Source organism: Falco biarmicus, chromosome 8 (genome assembly GCF_023638135.1).
Source record: "Falco biarmicus isolate bFalBia1 chromosome 8, bFalBia1.pri, whole genome shotgun sequence".
Classification (NCBI taxonomy): Eukaryota; Metazoa; Chordata; class Aves; order Falconiformes; family Falconidae; genus Falco; species Falco biarmicus.
In genome coordinates, this window is record NC_079295.1 from 65665139 (window position 1) to 65687190 (window position 22052).

Consider the following 22052-nt stretch of genomic DNA (forward strand, 5'->3'; position numbering starts at 1 on the left):
GTGGAATTTTAGGAATTGTTCTTATCTTTTAGCCTGGATCAATTTATCCCACCACACTTCTCTACAAGAGTTATTCTGCTTTTAATATTTCAAATCAATTGTTTGCAAAAGGTGTTGAGCTGACTGATCAGAAACAAGCAGAGCTCAGGCATCCCCGCTTCAGGTCATCAGTGTGTCCGCTGTGGGGGGACAGGGCCCCCCCTGCCAAGGGAAGGTGCCCTCAGCAGTGGTGCCACTGCAAAACTGCACCTTTGGTTTCATCACCTACTTTAAAAATGATTTTGAAGAGCTTTTGAGATCTAGAGTCTGGTTTGGTTTTTAATCAGTATCCTTGAACCCAGTTTCATCCTGGGTTCATTCGTTTCAGAATCCTCAAATTCAGAAATACTGCTGTTCAGATTTACATTTCTAATCTACACTTTTGATATTTTTATTGTATTTTTTTAATTACTTACATGATGCAAAGCTTTAGCTTGTCTTGAAATTCAACTTCTGCATTATATTTTTGATCTTGGAGTAGGATAGATTGATCACAGCAGAGTTGACATGTGCTGTCAAGAATAAAAAGTGAATATTTCAGTGTCCTTACTGGACAAAAACCCTCCTCCATCCCTGCAGCTCCCTGTGCTGGTGGCGGAAGAGGGACCAGGGAAGAAACACAGGGATAATCAGAAGATTATCTTCATGGCTTCGATGCAGAATTCCTTATTAATTCCACAGAGTTGTGGCTGGCCAGGTAACAGGTGTGTATTTAGCTGCCTAATAGCATATGTTCAAGGTGCAGCTTTGAAAAGACTGTCTCCCAAAATTGCAATCTGAACTGTCTGACTGGCGGCTGGGCTCGCCCACCCAGCTCTGGTTCCAGCACTGTTGGTCACACCGTGAGGATTAACGATGGTGTAACCAGCCAAGGACGGGGTCTTCTGTGGTCACCAGCCCCCCACCCCCCCACCCCCAAGTCCCCCACGACAGCATGAAGCTGGGGTGAGAGGCAGAGGGCTGTGAGAGGTGGCAAAGCACATGCACACGAGTGGCTTGGTCCAGGACGCACATACAAAGCCAAATGCCTTTTTTGTCTTTGGTCAATTTTTATTTATCAATAAAACAATACTACAAAACATGGGAAACATCTGCATTAAATACAGATCTGCTGTTACTTTGCCAGTTTTTAACCTGCTGTATTTACAGAGTTGACCCCTACGGACATTCCGACAGCAGGAGCCCAAGGGGTGGTCGCTGCAGCCAGAGGACAGGGCAGCACCAGCTCCTCGGCACCCAGTGGCAGCAATGGGAGAGAACAGTCAAGCAAGAAATAAGTATCTGCTGCTCTCAGCTCTCAGATGGGACTACCTCATTGTCTCAGTCCCCTGCAGTGGGTTTCCCCTTTGCCCTGCCCTCAGTGCAGTGGGGAGAGGCTGTTGCTGCAGGCTGGAGGGTGCACGGACCTGCATCCCAAACGCCACAGTCCCACCCGAGTCCTGCCCGTCTGGAAGGGAGCTTCCTTCTCCACTGGACCATTGAGCAAGCTGCTGACCTTGTTTGCTCTGGTTTTGGGGCACAGTAATAATGTATTCCCACACCTCTCAAGCTCAGGGATGACTTGCATGGTCAGACCTTACCCTGTCTGGACATCATGTCTTGTGGGAGTGGCTAAGGTCAGTGAGCAGAAAGGGTGGCATAGGTACTAACCAGCAGCTTTCCCATCCCAGACCTCCTCTGTGTATTAAGTGCTTGGACAGCTTGTCATTTTGGGTGTCTTCTCCTCTGACAAGGGTTGGAACAAGTGATGAGTTCATGCCTTTTTTCCCACCATGACTTACCTGTGTGGCTGGCAGCAGCATGACTTGCAGGCACAGAGCAAGTCTGGACCTGAGGTGCTGCTCAGCCTGACTGCAAGCTAGAACGACTGTAACTCGATCAGCAAGAAAAAGATATATATATATATATATATATATGTATATATAATCTCCTTCAATTATATAGTTGTAAGGCAAATTAAAATTATTTTCTGATACTACCTGGTACCAAAGAGAATTACTCCTACTTTCCATGCACATCATACAGTGCTGCATAGGGAAGGTAATTAAATCCTCACTAATTATCATACAGGTATTCTAACCTGAATACCCATTGCTCTTTCACAACTGCCCTGACATGAAAAGAAGACAAGACAGTACCCAGAGGTGCTAGGAATAGCAAAATTCAGCTTTCTACCCTAGAAAACATGGGAAGCTACAGAGTTTAGCTCAGGATAGAAGTGTGCCCCGACGGGGAGAAGACCCTGCCACCACACCAGAGATCTCATTTGCTTCCCATGCGTCCTCCTCCTTTTCAGACTGGAAGGATTTGGAGAGATGGGGAGTGAGATCAAACCCCAGAGAGTGGTGAAGTGGGGGGAGCTGGACCCAGAGCCTGGGCTGAGTCAGACCAATGCCTCGGAACATTTCTTCTTCCTCCCAACTGCTGCAATTTGTCTTCACCTCAGCAGCTGGTAAAGGAGAGCAAGCTGGGTTTTTTCTTTCCACATGAAAGGGAATGAGGACAATAATACGTTCCATAATGGTTCAGCTTTTCTTGAGATCTAGGGCGCTGGGCAGAGGCTGCTAACTGGCACTTGGCTGAGCAGCCCCACATGTGTGCCCTGGAGGGGATTGTCTGTTCACACCTCATCCCCAAGCCCCTACAATCACGACACCTCTGTGACAGGGCACGTTCGCTGAGCACAGCTTCTCTAGAACTACCACTACATTGCCTAAGACATAATAAGTACTATCATAATTAAATAAAGACAAAAGAAGTGCAAGAACAGGGGCAGAGCTATGGCTCTGCATGTGGTCTCTTGAGCCACCAAAGGAAAGCAGATAATTTTTACAAACAAAACTTTGATCTTCAACTGATGCCTTTTATTTTCTCTTTATCTGTCTGCCCAGGCAGTGGCAATAGCCTAGGACTTCTAACTACACCTCCCAAAAGCTCAGAGGTCTTAAAGGAGTTTCTTCCTGGGACAAATGAGTACACTCGTCCTCAGGGGTCTCAGACGAGATGCCCTGTGGCCCCAGAGCCATCTCTCTGTGCAGGTGTGTGCATCCCCCAAACCCCACTTAAGCCCCAAAGCATGTCTTAAATCAAGACAGGCAAACAGGTAGAGCTGCTTAAAATATTTTCAGCAAGATGTGCCATTTTGAAAAAGCCCCAGTGTATCACAAAGGCGTACAGATGTTGGAAGGAGGGGGGGTTGTCCTTTAATAACAGGTGTTCAGGCTTGTGAGCAGCAGCTGTGCTCACAGGGGGCTCTCAGCGAGCCCACCCACCGCCTACCAGCATCCCTGCCGTGGGGCGAAAGCAGGTAGCCAGGATGGGGGAACACGAGGTGCATGGAAATAAGTACATTCAGGAATGCAGGTGAGTCTGGGAAACAGTCCTGGATGGGAGAAAAAAAAATGTGTGGAAGGGGGACATGGTTAAATGTGCAAAAATGCATACATTGCCATTCTAAAAGTGAAGGATTTCAACTTTTGTTTCACAAGTTCTCATTTTTCAGTTTTAAACTGAAAATTCAAACTAATTCAAACAAAAGAAGAGCAAAAATGGCTGTAATAAATCATTATTAATTTCTTTTCTGTTTGAAGTGAAACATTCCTTGCATTTCAGGTTAGACCAAGTCATATTGGTAGTTTCATGTTTAAAAAAAAAGAAAACCTTCAATTTTTTTGTTCATTCTGAACTGTCTTTTAAGAAAAAAACTAAATCAGTCAGCAAAGTAAAAATCCACTGGTCACAAAAATCTTGTCCACACACAAATGCAACAGCTGCAGAGACACCTGCCATCCAGCTATTTTCAGCTACTGGCTCATGTTACTGGCACTGAAAACCTACAGCAATTTATATATATGCCATTTGGATAAAAAAGTGTACCTGGAGAAATAATCTGTACCATTTCTGACAAAAAAAATGGTGATAGCAGCATCATTAGTTGTTTTATTTGTATGAAGATGAATGCACTACCATGTGAGCTGACCTTCATCATCCACCCTCCAAGCCGCTGTGTCCCATACGAGCCCCAGCTGAATCAGCCCCAGAAGAGGACGATGCTGCTGCCTACCCGACAAGAATGAGCCAGCAACGAACTCTGGGTTCCAAATGCTACCCGGCAGAAAGCAGGCAGGTAAACTGGGTTAGAGACCACCAGGGTTGTTTAGAAACAGCAGCAGAACTGTCTTCTCATTTCATGCCTGCACCTTCACCCCATCTCCTTGGGTCCAGACAAGGGGTGGTAAATTTGGGAGAAGCTCACCCAAGAGCTGTGATGGCAGTTTAGGGAGGGGAGGGCCCCGGCTGCGGGCTCTGCAGGTGTTGGCATGCTGTCACCAATACAGACGGCAGGCATCTTCTGCAGAGTCATCATCCGCTGGGGTGGGAATCACATTATCATCTGGCTCATGGTCCTTCAAGCGCCGGCCATTAGCAGGCTGCCAGCGGAGCGAGCTGGTGCAGCAAGCTGTGACTACTGCACGGCGCTCGGCGAGCATCACGCCTCGCCATCTGAGAAGACATAACTTCCAGAAATGCTTTGCTTTCCATATGCTTGTGCAGATACTGTAACATCCAAATCCCTGTTATGGTGAAGCACCATATGGGAGAAGCTGCAAAGATGGGATCTTTCACCTTCTCCCAGGAAGGGGCCATGGGAGAAGAGGCCTCCTCCGAAGAATAGCCAAGTACCACAGATTAAAGATAATAATAATAAAAAAAAATCATCCCAGGATACTCAGCCCCGCCCCCCAGGTGAGTAATTGCCTGCTTTTCTGGCTTTTTCAGAGCCAGCTTGCCTACAGTGATGCTTCTGGATTTGCATTGCGTTAGTGTGTGTACATGGCTGGAAAAGCAATGAGAGCCAGGCCACCCGGAGCAGTGATGACAGCAGTGCTGAGCCCTGATTACCCCCCAGACAGCTGTGCAGAAAGGAAGAAGAGATAACAATAAACCCAAATTATGAGTCTGTCATTCCAAGAACAGCACTGCTGGGGAAGAGGATGGCAAATGGCTCCTTCCCAGCCCTGGGAGCCTTCCTCTCTTTCCATCTTTGCAGCAGCTGTGCACTCTGGGACCTGCCTGGGATGGATGGCATGGGGACCAGCACTGAGAAAAGCCACAGCTGGCTGCCTCTCCACATCCAGAAGAGATATCCTGCCTTTCCTTCTGCATCCTTATCCTCCTGCCATGCCCTGCACTTTCTCCACTTGTGACTCAGCCACTGGCTGTAATGAAGCCATCCTTTGCCAAAGCATCTTTAAAATGACAGAGGATAAAAGTATTTCAAAGTGTTCTTGGAAATACTCTGGCAGGTGGCCCTGATGCAATGATGGCTTTTCCAAAAGTATTGCTGCTGGTGACAGTATTCCCAAAGCACGGCATCAGAAAATCCCTGCTCAAGACAGGGAGGCAGAAGAATCTCACCCTGCGATCACTGAACTCTTATTTTCACCCCAACCCAGAAATCAGCGAGGAGAAAAAAACCCACTGCTTTCAAGGGAGAGCAACCCCCAGCCTGCAGGGAACTGGTTAACATGAACTGATGCTAAATCACAGTGGGCAAGAGAGCATGTATGTATCTATCCGTGTATTTGTGTGTGTGTGTATATATATATGACAGTTGAAGGATACCAACTTATTTATTCTTGTCTGTGCTCTTACAGTGTATATGCACTGATTTATTTGAATGGCAAGACACAAATTAGTTGCAGTTTTCAGCCACCCAATGCCACAACACTGATAACTGTACTTTTCACCAGCATATTGTATAACACCTAACCCGCACATGTAAATGATTAATATGGAGTGGCTCCCTTCACTTATCATCATCCTAAACAAAAGGTCATCTCTTCTGCCAGCAGTGACGCTGGAACAGAAGGCAATGGCAACACTTCCATTTACCACCTCCGAGCCTCTATAAATAGGCAATTTTGTTAGCAGTTGGACCACAGCTACCTGGCAGGTGCCATTGCATGAATGACTCCACACCGGTCACAGCTATGACTTGTGTGGTTTTTTCCAAGGTGTCTCTCTTTCTGTCATGGTGTTATTTGTACCAGGGAAATACAGCAGGCTAAAAGCTACATGATTTTTTTTTTTTTTACATACCACAGTAGAAACAGTTACCGAGTTATATTTGTCAGAGTCACAGTAGTTTATGCATATTTGCTATTCACAGACTGCAGAATATTGCCAATAACCTCACTGGTGGAGACTGACAACACGGAGATACATGCATTCATGTGAGACCATAATCAATGATGTCTATACTGTATTAAGCACATTCATTTTTTTTAAACACCTTCCAGTAAAATCAATTCCTTTAAATTTGTAGTTAAAACTTTTGTTTTTTTCCACAATTACGCACAAAATAACCTGTAAACAATTTGACATTACACTTATGTACAGTGAACCACGTTGGAAAGTAGAGGTAATTCAGTGGGTGCCACTTAATCTACATCAATGTGCAACAGACTGACTCAGCCTCAGCAAAGTCATTAAGTGCTTGTATGAGGTCCGAAAATGTAACATAAGCAAGGCCCCGAGTAGATCACAAAATCACCAAACCCCCCTCTAAATCCTCTGTTGGCTGGGAAAATACTGCCCTTACAGCACCCACCCCTCTAACACGGGTATGTTAGTATAAACCAAAGCGCCTGGGTCAGATCACGTCCTGCAAAGGCAGGGAAGGGGCCAGCCCCCGCCACTGCCCTGCACCTGCCCCTCGGGCCAGGGCGGCTTGGCCAGAGGAGATGCACAAACGGACGTCAGGAAGGGACATCAGGAAGGGACCCCCCCTGCTGAAGACCAACAATTCCCATCCAACCACCTGGGCCCTGCCATCATCCTTCTGCTTCATGTTGGTAAGTTTTGTCTGTTTAGTTCTGAATTCTGCTTTTTCGTGTTTGCGTTATCATTGCTATAGTTTAAAATCTGTAATATCATACTTATAAACTGATTTTTTAGCTAAGTGATATCGATGCCAAGAAAAATAAAGAATGTCTTTTTATAATATAAATAATTTAAAAGTGCTTTTTTGTTCTTTTACTATTAATCTACAAAACCCCGTTGGGGCATAAACTATCCATAAGACTGGACAATTATTTTGTACCATGATATACATGGGGCCTTATGCATAAAGTACTCTGAAAGTCAAGTTCACGTGCATACTCGCAATGGTGGAAAGGGCTTCAGGGCAGGGTAAGAAGTTGGAAAGGTTTCTCCACCTTTCTGGGGCTAGGAGAGCAGTGTGAGACATGGCTGAAGGTCTTGGGTACAATATGGTCATTGCCAATAGAAATCAACCCTGTTTTCCACTTCAGCCCAAAACTTTGCAAATAAAACGAATAAATGGACTCACAAAACTAGAATTAAAACCCCAAGCCATTCTCCAGAGTGCTGTGCAGCCTTTACATTGTGTGTGCAGATGATTTAGGGAAAAAGTAAAATAATTTGGTCCCCATGGGTCAATGTAAACTCACATGTTCTCCCTTTGCCTCCCCCTAACGCTTTGAGTCATGCTCAGGTGTCTGTCTCGAGGCATTGGGGCATGTAACCAAGCCCTTGGAAAACTGGTATTTCTGGCCATGAGAGGTGTCAGCAGGCATGGGCTGCCAGGGCCAGTGGGATACACGTGGCTGGGATGGGAGCTGAGCGGAGCCCAGCTGGGCTGAGCCCAGGTGCCAGCAGCACCGGCGGCCAGGAGGGAGAGGGAAGGCTGTATCACCCACCTGCAAGGCATGCATCCCGTGGTGCACTTGTGCAGGGGTACGGATGCCTACCACGCTCCTTCAGCCCACCAAGCAGAGCTTAAGCAAGACTGCTAAACAGACCATGATAATTAGAGGTCGGCTATGCAAGACCATCACCGAATGAGCAGACCTATTTGCCATATGCAGAGGTGATGAACATTGTGAGCTACGTAAGTGGATGTGTATCTATTACAGCTTAATGGCTTTCTCTCATCCTCACTGACACAAGTGCCCATTTTTCTTAAGAAAAGGTGTTTTAGTAGAGTCTCAGTCCTACTGAAGTCAATGTAAGTTTTAAAATTAGTTTCAACAGAACTTGTATTTGCCCTTTGTCATGTGTGGAAAGTAGCTCAAAGCCTAGTTTACTCCCCAGATATTTTAGAAAGAATAAAGTACTCTGTTAACTGAGTTTCATTTCGGCTTGCTACCGACAAGTGACCAAAAATGTCTTAGGGACAGGCACGGCTTCTCTCACTGAAAAAAAGTAGAATTGAGCTGAATATTTTTAGACCTCAAAACCCAGCTACCTTTTAGACAATCTATTATTCCAGTCTCATTTTTCCCCACTGCATTGCATCCGTCTCCCTTTGTCCCCTCACTGCTTCATTTCAGCAGTTGAGTAGCGGGGGGCTGCAGCCCACCACCCCTGCACAGCTCCAGGGGAAGACCTGGGAGTGAGGAAGGTGCTGAGCACCCGCCCTGTTTCCCTACTTGTGCCCAGCTGACGGTTTGGTTTGAGGTACCGTTTTGATACCCACCCACTGCAGTGATTTCTCCCACCCCTTCTAACAATGGGTGCTGCTGCATCCTGCAGATGGGGGAGAACAACCTGGCCAAAAAGGTGCATGTATCTACCTATCTATGTATATGTACGTATGTGTGTATGACATTTTTTATGTACGTGTGCATGACGTTTTGGGGGGAAGAGGTCTTCCAGAATTAACACATCACCTTGCTGTACAGGGAGGACCCCCCAGCAGCAGGAGGTTTGGTTCTTTCTCCTGACCTCCCGCTGCCTGCATGTGAACTACAGGGCCGTCGTGGAGCAGAACTTTTAATACCCTGGCGCCTGTCTCTACCAGCCCACGAGTCTTCCACACCGCTGCTTGGTGCCCCCATGCAGGGGCTTGTGCTGGCAGGGTCATGTGCCCAGCAGTGGCCCTGCAGCTGCATGATGGTGGTGGGACAAGGTGCCCAAAGCGTGGCTCTTTGGTGGGCTGCAGTTCTCGCCGTGGGGTGTTGGTGGTCCAGAGAAAAGCAGCGAGGCAAGGAGGGAGAGGAGGGGACGACCTTTGAGCAGCAGTAACGGATGCTGTGCAGCATCCAGCATTTAGGCTAACCCCTGCCAGGGAGGGGAGAGCGGCTCCCCACCATTGCTCCTCTACAGCAGAGGCTCTTCCACCTAGAGCCTGCCAGCCAGCCTTAATAGCAAAAAGCCTCGAAGCACAGCCCCCAGCTCCTGCATCGAGCCACCCGTAAAACAGCTGCAGCAGGAGGTTAGACCAAAACTAGATCCCTGCAGTAACACAGCAGAAAGTGCATATGAACACACACACACACACACGAGTGTGCACACACACGCCTGGGCACCTCTTCTCCTTCGGCTGCATACTAAATTGTGTTTCCTAGCAGGTTTGGCCTGCCTGTGATTACTAAAGTTTAAGACCTTTATTTCTGTAGCACTGGAGAGTAATAACCATTTCACAGAATCATAGATTCATAGAATAAAGGCCACATAAATCAAGCCCATTCCAGCACATTTCATTTGGTCTAATTCTTCTATAGTTATTAATCATCGTGCAATTCTGTGCAACCTGAACGTCAGTCTGGGAACACACGTGTGTGCGCACGCACACACATTCACATACACCCCACCCTACGCCCCAGCGCCTGTTCTTTACTCTGTCGTATGTATTTTATATTTGTGGTATTAAAAAGAGATGGGGAATTACGTGGACTGGTGGGAAGGACAAGGTTTTAGTTGCAGCCTGGTACTGAGGAAGAGGGATGATCCATCCCGAACTGCACACTCAGCTGAAATCCTGAGGAAGAGCCCTATCTGTTCCCCAGTTTTATTTGCTTGCTGCCAGAGCAGTGGGGAAAGATGCAGGAAATGCTCAGTAGGAAAAGAAAAATGCTATAAACAAACCAACGAATAACTAAGAGGAGCCAAATCTGTGGATCTTGTGCAAAACATTGATTTCCATGTGAAAATGTGCTTTGTGAGCAGGTAAGTGCAGGGCTGCACAACTACCATGCCTGAACTCGAGTGTGAGTGAATGAATGACTTAAAACCTGAATTGGTTCTAGAGCCTGATCCCAAAAAGCACTGGGTTTTCTCAGCGAGCCCAGCATTTCCAGGTCAGACCCTCTACTTTACAAGCCTCACTCTGCGTTACCAACACTGCATGTTCACTGTAAGAAATAGCACGCCTCTCATGCATAAAAACTCAGCAGAGATGATGCCAAGCTGCCACATCTAAGCCCTGTTCTCCAAAGACTGGGAGATGTATTGCTGGGAGGGCTTTTCCCCCTCCCTAAAGCAAGCTCATGCTTATGGATCACTCTGGACAAGTATTGCTACCTTTTTTGCTGGTAAAATTTGCATCCTCACCAATAAACACCTGTATGACGTCTGCAGCCAAGCAATGGGTGTGAACCCCTGCCTGTGTACTCACACAGACTTTACAGCTCTTCTGGCAAAACAAAAATGCCACAGCCAGATGTGTGGGTGCGATGAAGCCCTGCAAGCATGAAGGTACCACCTTGCTGAAACTGCATGAAGATCAACAAAAATAATCTGTGTGTGCTTGACATCATCTCCCGCAGCAGTCTGAAATTTAAGAGAGGGGAAGCCCTGGAACCTGCAGGATGCTAAATAAGTCAGAATCAAAGTGCTTTTTGTTACCAGCACTATCACTTCCCATATAATCTCCTTCTTCTTTTAGAAAATGAATAATATATCTCAAATACTCTAGCTGGTTTGTTCTCAGCTATGGCCGAAATAGGTTTGCTGGAGCAATTCATTTTTCCATCACTCTCTGTGGCTCACTCACCCTGGCAGCCCAAGCTCATTCCTGAGCCAGGCCCCTCTGACCTGAACCCCCCTGACGCTTACCTGCCCCAGGTTTTGCTGGCCCTATGCCTTTGACCACTTGCTTACACTTGGTTCCTGGGCACTCTTGGGACGCTGCTGCTGTGCTCATGCTTTACCCAGCAAGGAGGGCCTGCTGCACTCCGCAAGACTGACCTCTTCCCCTTCCCCAAGCTCCCACGCCCTAGGGGGCTGTGGGCTGCAGGACCTCCACTCCAGTCAGTGCAGGACCAGTCTTTTCCACAGCTCCCTGCTGGCATGTGGTGAATAACACATGACAAGCAGCACAGTTTGTTGAGTAACATCCCGTTGCTGGCCGTGAACAGGATTGATGCTGAGACGGACATCTGCAGGAGGGGATACGGGTACCTCCTTCTGAGGGCTGCATTTGCTCTTGAAGTGCACATGGCTGGAATGGTGCTGCTCCTGACCTCTAGCAATTGAACCGCTGCCAGTCAAAGCACTAAACCTGGCTTGTTAGGCAGAAAATTTCTGGTGCTTGCTTCTGTGCCGGACAGGAACCAGTGCCCATTCTCCCTGCCAGCTGCGGCCAAACACCCCTGGCACATGTGCCTGGCAAGCCTGCAGAAACCAGCCATCCTCACCAGCACAACCACTCTGCCTGCTTCCACACTCGACCCTGGAAGAATTCCTACAGCTTTCCAACTGTGATCATCACACATTTAACCCACTGGCACAGGAGAGCCTTGAGAAACACAAGAGGTGTGGGGAGGATACAGAGGGAACAAGATCATCAGAAACAAATGGAGTATTTTGCTGATGGCAACAAGGACCCACACACTGTTCCCTGGTCTCTACTGAAATGCATTTACAGTGTCTCAGAGAAGGGAGGGAAAGAGAGGGAGTGGGGGAGAGAGACAGTGAGATGGGTTTTCTACTGTTCAACTCTCAAAGACCTGAAGAAGAAACGGAACATCCATAGACTGCTAAAAAATGCTCTTTTCTGAGAAAGTGCAGTTATAAGGAGAGAGCCAGAAATCTTTAAGCAATATATATTGATATATATATACATATATATATACACAGAGATATATATACACACATATATATATATGCACATATATATATACACATGCTTAAGGTAAACTGTCATGGCATAGCTTGTTTCTTTGAGCTGTGTATGCCCCTCCAAACAAACTCACTACAAGGAGAACACAGAAGGCATGCAGTCCACAGACACCCCTGGACACTGACTGCTCACGTGCCATGTTCCCACCGGCATCAGCAGCATCCGCATATGAGCATCTCTTGTTGGTATGGTTGTGCCCTTAAGGTATTCAGCTTGTGTAAGACTCAGAGTTTACGAATAAAAGCGTTTGTCATTGTGCTTCCATGACTGGAAAAATATTGTTACCCTATGACTGTAAATGTTAAGGTGAAATAGGCAAATTAGGCAGTACTATAGAGATGGATTTTTTTTTTTTTTTGTGAGCTAACAAATAATTATTATTGGGAATTATTTTTTTTATCACTTAGAATCTTGCTCTAATGGTAATAAGGTTGTGTGCTTTCCCCACCCTGAGCCTATAGGTGGTACTTCCGCAGGAGTTCAGATTGCCAGGGATGTTTCCTTTCTGGAAACCTGTCTGGGATTTTGATTTTGAGGAAATCCTGGATACATTTTTCTAGCTCCTCCTCAATGGACAGCTTCTCCTTCACTGCTTTTTTCTTGTTGGAGTTGGACTCCCGGGAGCCAGAAGTGAGAGTCCGGAGCAGGTCACTCTTTCTCCGGATCTCAGACTGTTGCAGCAGCTGCACCGGCCCCTTCTTGGCCGGCCGGTCCAGAGTCTGTATGTTGGGCTGGCGGGTGACAGGGCCACAGATGACGGTCTCCTGGGGGGAGCTGGCCTCCGACTGGCTGTCGCAGCTTGATGTCGACAGCTCATTGCATGACGTGCCGCTCTCTCCCTCCTTGTCGCCTTTGTCATTCTTGCAGCAGCAGTCACAGTGGGACGAGGACCACCGGGAAGGCTCACCTGCAAGAGGAACAGAGAGCGTCCTGGTGTTACCGACAGCTCCAAACCCCCTGCCTGCACCCAGAAACAGGCTGCTCACCCACCACTGGGCTCGCTGCTGCCTGCCGAGACCTGCGGGAACTGGGAGTGACACAGCCTGCCAGCGCGGCAGGAAACCTCTCTGGGAGCTTTCCTGGATGTCACACAGACTGTCAGCAAAACCTCCACTTGGTCTCAAGTGGGAGATGATTTCCATTAACATTGGAGCTCCTTCAACTGCTCCACTAACGTGTTGCTCAGGTCCCATGAGGGTCCCCTGAGATATCCAGCACATGTCTGAAAGTTTTCTGAGATCCTCAATGAGAAACAGTCACTGGAAGATTCAGCCAGGTGTTTAACCAGAGCAAGCAAACATCCCTGCAGGAACCCTAATTGCTTTTCAAGCTTGTCATGATTTGCTACTACCTCTACCCACCAGCCCCAGGGCAAACCCTGAGCAGATCACAGGGAGGTTTTTCTCCCCTAAGAGAAAATCCTGATGAAGTGCACATAAATTTTGCCTAAGGAAAGACAAAGAAAAAACAGAATGGGGACTTCAGATTTTGTCATTCCCAATCCATTCCTCCACGTTTTACCTGTATATGGGGCTCCTTTGAAGCCAATAAATTCATAGGTGTGAACAGAGGTTACAGGGCCAAGGCCAAGGTTACGAGTTCAAAACAGACAAATAAATGATGAACTTTTGGCTGCCAAAGCCCAGGTGGCAAAGCCTGCTGCCCATTCCCACCCCAGCCACCGTCCCTGCAAAACACAACGGGTTCAACAGCTCATGCTGGCACTGGTCTTCCCGGGGTCTGCGCTTAATGAGGGCAAGCCTGGACAGAAAAGACTAAAGTTTGTTCATACAGGAAGGGTCTGTCTGTGTTGGTGTGTGCAGGAGTTAAGGTGGTACCCGAGGTGGCTGAGGCACTGACAGGTCTCACCTGACAATCCCAGGCTGCTTAAATCTCACCGAACCCTCCTAGCCTCATCATTTTTCTGCCTTTAAAAGGACAGTGTCAAATACACTGTTAATTCCAACCTATCTCGTTTTTATCCTGTTTGCCATGGTTAAAACCGAAGACCCATGGATTCTGCAATAATCTTCTGTGCACAATTACACCCAACTGCAGAGTCCTACTCCTCATTAGCAACCACACGTAACAAACCAGTGTAGGCAAACATCCTGCCACAGGCTCTGCCCCACAACAGACCAGTGTAAGCAACACGGCGTGGGCCAGCAGCTCTCCTGTACAGCAGAGATGGAATTCCAGCCCCACTGCAGGGGCAGGACCCATCACCGTTCCACAGGGGCATCACCGCTGTTCTGGGGCATTTCACTGCAGCCCCAAAGGCAAGCTGGCTCACAGCAAACACCCCGCAGGGAGAATCACGCTGGTGCCAGGCTCAGAGCCACCCCACCAGTGGGTTTGTTGGCAGACAGGTTATACCAGGCTTGCTCCCTCCGTCTTCTGCCAGCACAACATGTGCTGCCACATGGTGCGGTCCCATCAGAGGGAGCAATGCCACAGGGGATTATGGGTGGTGCTCTGCAGTGAGAGGTGCCAAAAAAATCCCACCGATCCTGGGTACAGGCAGCCTGTGCTGATCTCTTCTGGGATCTTACAGGTAAAATCCCGGCAGTCACAAAGAAATTAAGTGTTATGGGTTTGGGTCTAGTCCCCAGCACGTGGTGAGCCAGTGGTGGGGTTGCAGGAGGCATGCCAGCACAGGCAGTCCTCCAGCAATGGTGAGCCAGGGAGCCAGCAACCCTGTGTGATGTCCCCACCATGGGGGACACAGACACGTGGCCCTGCAAATCATACGCTTTCCCAATGGCATGAAACAAAACAAAGCAAAACAAGATGCTCCTCATGTCTAAACAAAACGTTCAGACAATACTGCTGTCACTACTCAGGAACATGTTCATTATTATTCTAGTCTGTAATCATCACAGCCTTTATACATTCATCCAACTAAATATGACTGTTTGTTCTTTTTTAAAGTAAGAAATCAAACAGTATTCAGGTGACCATTGGATACGGAGGTCAATAAACATCTCTCCTGCAACAAAAAGGTTGTATACAGCCTGTTATAAAATTCAGAACTGGATATCAGAAGGCGCCTGGCTTCCCCAGCCCATGGGGAATAGGGTTTTGGGAAATTCTCTCTTCCATTGTGGACAGTTATAGCACCCCAAATTTCTCCAGATATTTCTTCTCTCAGGCTTGATTGATAGCACAGCCAGCTTTGGCTGTAAAACAGTGCAGGCAGAGCCACCAGCCTCCACCCCCATGGGTAGCACCCTCCCAGCATCCCCCTGCCCTGCCAGCCCCAGACCCCTGCAGACAACTCATGTCACTTCAGGGGCAGCCTCCCCATGTATGAAGGTTTGGTCACGCACAGAATAGAGGCTTTGGGGAAACATGACCTTCATTTGCATAACCCATCAGTGATGGGAACTCCTGAATAGTACTTAATTTATTTCCTGATTCATGTAGCACATGGCTTGATTTTTTTGTTTTTCAGCTGAAGACCTGCCCAAATGCAGTAATCTGTGATAAAGGGGAAGAGCTGGCATTGGTAACAACTGTTCCCTGACCAAACCACTGCAATAATCATGGATTTAAATGTCATTTGGAAGCATCCATCTTCCCACTAAAATGTAATTATCATTACCAGCTCATGCAGATTGGTAACATTATCCAGATCAAGAAAAGGATAATTCAGCTTTGCAACTTCTGACCAGCAATACAGACCCTGTTCTCAACCATGAGAAGGAACTGGGGGCCCCACAGCCAGTGTTACACCCCAGTGCTTGTGGCATTTCTTACTGGGGTGCAAGGGTTGGAGAAGGGAATGGGGAGGGGGAACAGTCAGGTCAGAGCTGCAGCTTTGGCCCAGTGGTTTTCACAGCTGGGATAGGCAATGTGTGGTGCTGGGATCGCAGTTGTGCTGGCAGCTCCTGCATGGCTGGGGGAGGATGGGGGGGGTGGGGGGGGGTGGGGGCGGGGTGTGAGGCTGCTGGGGAATCCCCTCCTCACACAGGGTCCAAGGTGACCATTTGCTGCCATTGGTCTAGAAACAGGCCCCCATCAAAAAAATGGGGCCAGAAAAGAAAAAGGAAAAAAAAAAAAAAGTTGCTGCCCATTTCCAACCCCCAAGTCTCGGGAGCAGATCCTGGAGGAATCTGAGGAGGGGGGTTGCAAGCTCATGGTAGCAAAATGTTGAAAAGCTGCGCTGCTGATACTCACTGCCCTATTCTCCTGTTTCCCCACCTTTTTTGCAACCATGAATACAATGCATATAATTTACAGAAACAGGTGGAAAAACAAAAGTCAGGAAGCCCCTCCTCATCTCTTCCTTCCTTTTCCTTGTCGACTATGAAGGAATCTTTCAGTCTGTCAGCTGCATGGCTAAGTTTAACTTTCAGGCTTGTTTCAAGACCTGTTCTGTATCTTGTCTAAAAAAAGTCAACAATGGCTAAATTGATTTTTTTTATAATTTGCTCAACTTTGACAAAGGCATTAAATGCTGAACCTTTGTAAAACCCTGATCACATGAGCTTCTGAAAAACACATCCATGAGCCGTATTGATTTGCAGCTTCTTATTGCAGTTGACATTACAGCTCCCTGAGGGTTTTGCTGTGTTGCAGCCACTGTCTGCTCCCTGTGAGGGACTGCTGGAGCCTCCGCCCTTCCTAAACACAGAGCCATTTACTCCAGCAAGCAACCACCAGCACTTGAAAGGCAGAAATTAATCAGGTGGAAGGGAACCAGTGAGGGTGTGTCTGTCCATCCCTGTGGGAACACAGAGATGCTGGGAGGGGAGTGCCTCCTTCCTGGCTCTCCTGGCCATCGGGAGAGCAGCTCCTGCTCTCCTTGTCAGTGTTTGCTCTGCTCTGCACTCGCCTGTAATTACTTTTCTCACCTGTAAAGTGAGTCATTTTCCCCATGCTGCTTGTGTACATTTAAGGACGACAGTGAATGCTAATCGAGAAACAGATCTGACCAGCATCACTGCTGCCACCAGCTCTTTCACAAGGTAGTTTCCCTCCTCTGGACACTAGGCTCCCTCCCCATCATGGCCCTGGAGGATAGCGGGGCTGAGCTCCCAGCGGGCAGTGCTGGGGATGCTCACCTGCTGCTACGCCGGGATGATGTGCTCCAGCTGCCTTCGCTGCTTCCCCACCCCACACTGAACTGAATGAAGTCTGAAAAATGGTGAAAAATGAGTTGAGAGGGAAAAGGTAACTGCTCAGGTACAGACCCATTAGTGCACCGTGCAACCTCCTCCTACAGCCTACCATTGACTCTGAGCAGTTTTCGGTGCCTCCTTAATGGTTTCTAAGCAAGCTCATAGAATCATTCAGCTAAAGCCACATTCCATAGCAGGCAGGACAATCTGTGAAATCCAAATTAAATGGCTGCATTCACTCAGCCAAGGAACAAAATGCCAACATGCACCTCAAGTGCCGAAACAGCCCAAACACCGAACATCAGACACAAAATATCAGACCACGGCAGTATCACAGGACATTGCTGCGATCACTCAATGAACCTTTGCAAACCTGAGCTAATGTTTGGCACACACGGGGGTCACAGACACCTCCTCACAGCTGTAACTTCATAGCTATGAGAAAGAGGAAGGGGTCCAGTCCCCCGTGTCCTGCCGGAGGGGCTGGACCCTGCTCAGGTATGGCTGTGTGGGCAGGGGACCCACCAGATGGCATCAGGCGCATCTAGAGTATATACTTCATTACCACAAAACAAGCCTTTTATAAGTTAATTAAGACCTAATAGATGCTGATTTGACTTAATAAATATTCACCAATGATGGGCATATTGTGGGTAAGCCAGGAGGCAGAAACTCATCTATTCATGAGGCAGAACAGCAAAAACCAGGTGAGATCTGGGTGCTGGAAACAGCTGCAGGGTTTGGAGAGGTTCCTTGGGCAGAGACCTCCCACTGGCACCCAGTGTTCAGCGAGCTGGGCTGGGCTGGCTCACTGGGAGGAGAGCTGGTGTCCAGCAGCGGATGCTGTGGGTATGCAGCAGTTGCAGGCAGAGATCTTCAAACACCCCCGGGGAAAGGCAAGAGCCCGGCTGAGCAGCTGCTGCAGCAGCAGGGAGAGCTAAAACCAGCAAGCTCCTTTTTGCAACCTGAACAACTGCTCCACTCTGCAGAAAAAGGGGCAAAGGTAAACAGGTTTATTTTTGATTAATACATTTTTTGACACCTTTAAATGGTGGGGCAGTCTGTACACAGAGTTAAACACACTCCCCAAACCCATCCGGCCAGTCTGGCTTCCAGCCTCCGGAACACTCCTGCCCTTGCTGGCCTCAGCCCAGCATCACACAGCCAGAATCCCTGTGGGTGCGTGGGCAGCAAGCATCAACAGACATGTACTTTTACTTTTAGGTACAAAATGAGCTTGTTTTATATGCTGAAAAGACCTTAATATAATTATTACAAGAACAACATATCAGGCTAGCCAGAGCAGTACATTAAGAAAAATCTAAAGAGAGAGGGAAAGCTATGGAGAAAATTGAATTGCCTTTAAGCATTTAATGAAGTAGGGGGAAAAAATAATTTTCATTAGTCTACCTTCAGATACCAGAGGAAGAAAAAAAGAAAGGTTCCAGTACCAAGCAATAATATATGAAAAATACATCTGTGCCAACAGGATCAAACTAATTACCATGCTAAGAAGTTGGCTCTGTTAGTTAAAACAGTACTGTAAAATTATCTGATCTCAAGTCAAGCAAGCTGAGCTCCACTTTGTTGCAGGTGCACAAGAAAAAGTGTGGGCATAGCTGCCTAATTTACTGCTTTGCAGACTCCCTTTGCCTGATTTTCACTCAGTCAGGCACAGGCTGTGGAAACCTCCATTCCCTGCGCGCTTTGACAAACAACTCCAGACATCAGCTCAGTGAAATGGCTTCTGTCACCTCCTCGGGAGCCAGGGGATGCTAGTGTGTTCCAGAGTCAGAACTTGCCAAAACACATTTAAAAGCCTAAATCTAAAGCCAGCTATCAGTCACGTGAATTTGCCAGCTAAGTGAACTTATTGAAGGATATGATCATTCTGCCCACAGAGTTTCAGAGACTACCAGGGTAAGGAAACACAACAAATTCTAACAAGCAAAGGAAGTTGGAGATTCTAGACACATCATACAAGATCTAATTTTATCATTTTAAGTAACTAAATTATTCTCTGTATTACATTAGTTGACATCAAAGCAAGGGAAAACAATCGGTCAGTTGGACTGAAAGATGTGGACCAGACTTGGGAATTACAGATAATTGCATGCACAGCTGCAACACAGCCTGTTAGAAATAAAATCCACAACACTATCATTAGCAAGGAAAAAGCCATTTGGGAATTGAGGAGACGGGTAGCAGGTTTCAGAGCTGCGCTACCACTTGCACGGCACGCTCAGTCCCGAGCTGTTCAAGGGTGAAAAGGATCAAGTGAGCCAGGTCATCGCTGCAAGGTCAGGTTGCTTGGCAAAGAGGGATGCAAAATAGCTCAGGATTTAAAGAACATATTTTCATTGCTGTTTGCCTCAAAGTGATGTTTTTTCCTAGCAATTTTAAACCAAACATTTCAGTTACCCTATACTAAAGGAAAATAATACACTGTTTGGTGCTCTAAAAAAGATTCACTTTTAAAAGATGATTTGGAGCATGGAAGAGGGGATGGAAGGCGATGGGCTACTACTGATTCAAAACTGTGCCACGTGTCACCTCCGTGTAAACCTCTCCATATCTGGGTGTAATTAGAAGCTGCTGACAAACTCAAGTTCCATCAGAACATGATTTTGTATTGCATTGTAATGAAATAAGCACAGCAGTGCCCTTCACACCTTCAACGCATGCACATTGCACGTTATTTTGCTGGGTAGATGGAGTTTTAAACAGCAAGAACTGTGTGGGGTCAAGGCAACCGCCAGCCAAAGGAGTGCTCAACCCACAAGCCCTCCTGGTAAACTCAGCCTGTGTGGGAGCAGGATCGGCCATGGATCTGGGCTTGGGGCTACATCACCTTCTCTAGACTGGGAGCACAGTCTTTGATAGCCATGTGTTGTGGAGCAGCCACACATAAAATGAAATCAATAAAACCCTACTGAAAAAATGCAGATTGCTGCTAACTGAAAGCAATGGCTGCAAACTGAAAAGAAATCAACAGAAAAATAAGAATTGTCACAGCCATTAAAAAAAGTTAAGGCAAATCATTCACCTCCATGCCAGAACACCATTGGTGCTCTTCAAGTGTTTTTCCAGCATTTTCTGGATCACTTTTAAAAGACATTTCACCCAACTATTTACTTCATGGAATATAATTTTGGTGGGGGAGTTAGCAACTTTCAGCCCAGAGTCCCCAGGGCTCACAGCACCTGGGCCAGCCCAGTGGGACATGCCCCCACCAGGGACGGAAAGCCAGCTAGAAGCAGAGGAAGGATGCACAGCCCTGAGAGCTGAACCCATGCTCCCTCCTGCTCCGTACCAGGATTGCTCTAACCTGCTAAACAGCCTGTGGCCACAGCTGCATGCAGCTACTAACGCACAGGTGGGTACGGTGTCTGATGCAGGAGTACCTCTGAACTAGCACACACAGTCAGCTCTCCTACTAAATCCCGTATCAAAAGCAAACCCAGACATATTCAGAAGGCCAGGAGAGATGTAAACCCTGTGCACTGGGCCTCTGCCTTACATTGAATATCAGAAACCTTTTTATTAGAGGAAACTGCTGCTAGTGTCAATTTATTTTTGGGGGCACCATTTTGCCACACAATAAGAAGTTTTGCTGGAGTCCCAGGGATAATCTACATGCCACAGGTAGGAGATTTCATTGAGTTTGGGTCTGAGTCAGGGGAGAACCTTTACTCACCATGGGAAGCCATCAGCTTTTGGTGCACAGGGGACACGTCTCATGGGCTCGTGGGGACTTGCACAGTTCCCAGCAGTGCAAATCTGCCTGGTTGCATTGCCATGCAGGGGATGGGTTTCCTCATCCTGGTTTTAGGCGCTGTCAGAGTGACAGACAGAGCTCATAGGAAAAGAAGAAATATTTCCGTGTGGTTTGCAGTGAGAGGGAAGCACCTGCAGCAACATCAACCAACACAGGACCCACAGCTGAGCAAGGATGGGTGCTGAGCCCCAGGACTGGCCACCATTGTGGTGGTAAACCGAACATCACACTGATTTAATCACATAATTCATTAATTAACGTCTAAATGCTTTGAGATTCTTAGATAAAAGGGGCTAATTAATTCTGGCCTGTCTTTCTTGCTTTTCTTCCTGATCTCAGCACGTTTCTCTCCCAGTGCCCTAATTATAATTATTATTATTAGAAGCTTCTGAAGAAGCAGCAAAGCCTCTGATGTATAATTGACACACAAACCACCAGCCATCCAGTTTTTCTCTCCTCCTCTCCCTTTCACAACAAATATGCTGCAAGCATGGAACGGGAAAACCCTGCAAAGAGGGACGGCTGGTGTGCAGAAACATAGAGAGGAGAGAGAAGTTATGATATAAAATAAAACTAGCACAGGATCTTCAAACCAAAATCAACAAAGAGCTTTTATTGTGACATAAAGACCCTAACCCTAGCCATCATCAACTCCGCCTCAGATACGATGGTGTTTGAATTTTGTGATTCAAACATGTTCAAAATGTGCTAAGCCTGGGATAAGTAGCCCACTGGAGAGAGGTCCAGCTTCCTCAGGACAGTGCGTTCCCCCTCCTCCCTGTCCCTCTGCAAACCCTCTGAGCCAGCTGCGATGCCCCAGTGGTGGGGGATTTGCAGAAGCACTTTGAGGTGTCTAAAACTGCCCCAAACCCCGCTGCTGCAGCAGTCTGGGACATCTTTATGTCCTCAACTTCTGGGAAATTCAAGAAGAAAGTTTATGCATTAGTACACTCAGAAAAAGGCTAACAGAAAATCTAATACTATTCAAATTTAAATGCTGTCCATAAGCATCGTCCAACCAAGTGCTGTTTTACCACATAGCTGCATCGACTTCTGGGGCTGGCACCAGTCTCAGCCTCCACCTGTCCCAGGTGATCAGCCCCAGATTTAAACCCACTAACAAATTATCCAGCTGCTGCACTGGAAAGAAATCATCACCCCTTGCTCTCCAAGCCCACCTGGA

The 22052-nt window shown here is 47.3% G+C and overlaps 1 protein-coding gene across 4 annotated transcripts in view; it reads right to left on the reverse strand.

Annotated features, from left to right (window-relative positions):
- Positions 1-9708: 9708 nt before the first annotated feature.
- The window catches only part of KCTD16 (potassium channel tetramerization domain containing 16), an 85934-nt gene continuing 73590 nt past the window's right edge, over positions 9709-22052 (reverse strand). For all 4 annotated transcript variants that reach the window (XM_056348601.1, XM_056348602.1, XM_056348600.1 and 1 more), the window contains exon 3: positions 9709-12875. In XM_056348601.1, the coding sequence (XP_056204576.1) occupies positions 12424-12875 (452 nt within the window). In that variant the 3' untranslated portion in view covers positions 9709-12423. The remainder of the gene's footprint in view (positions 12876-22052) is intronic.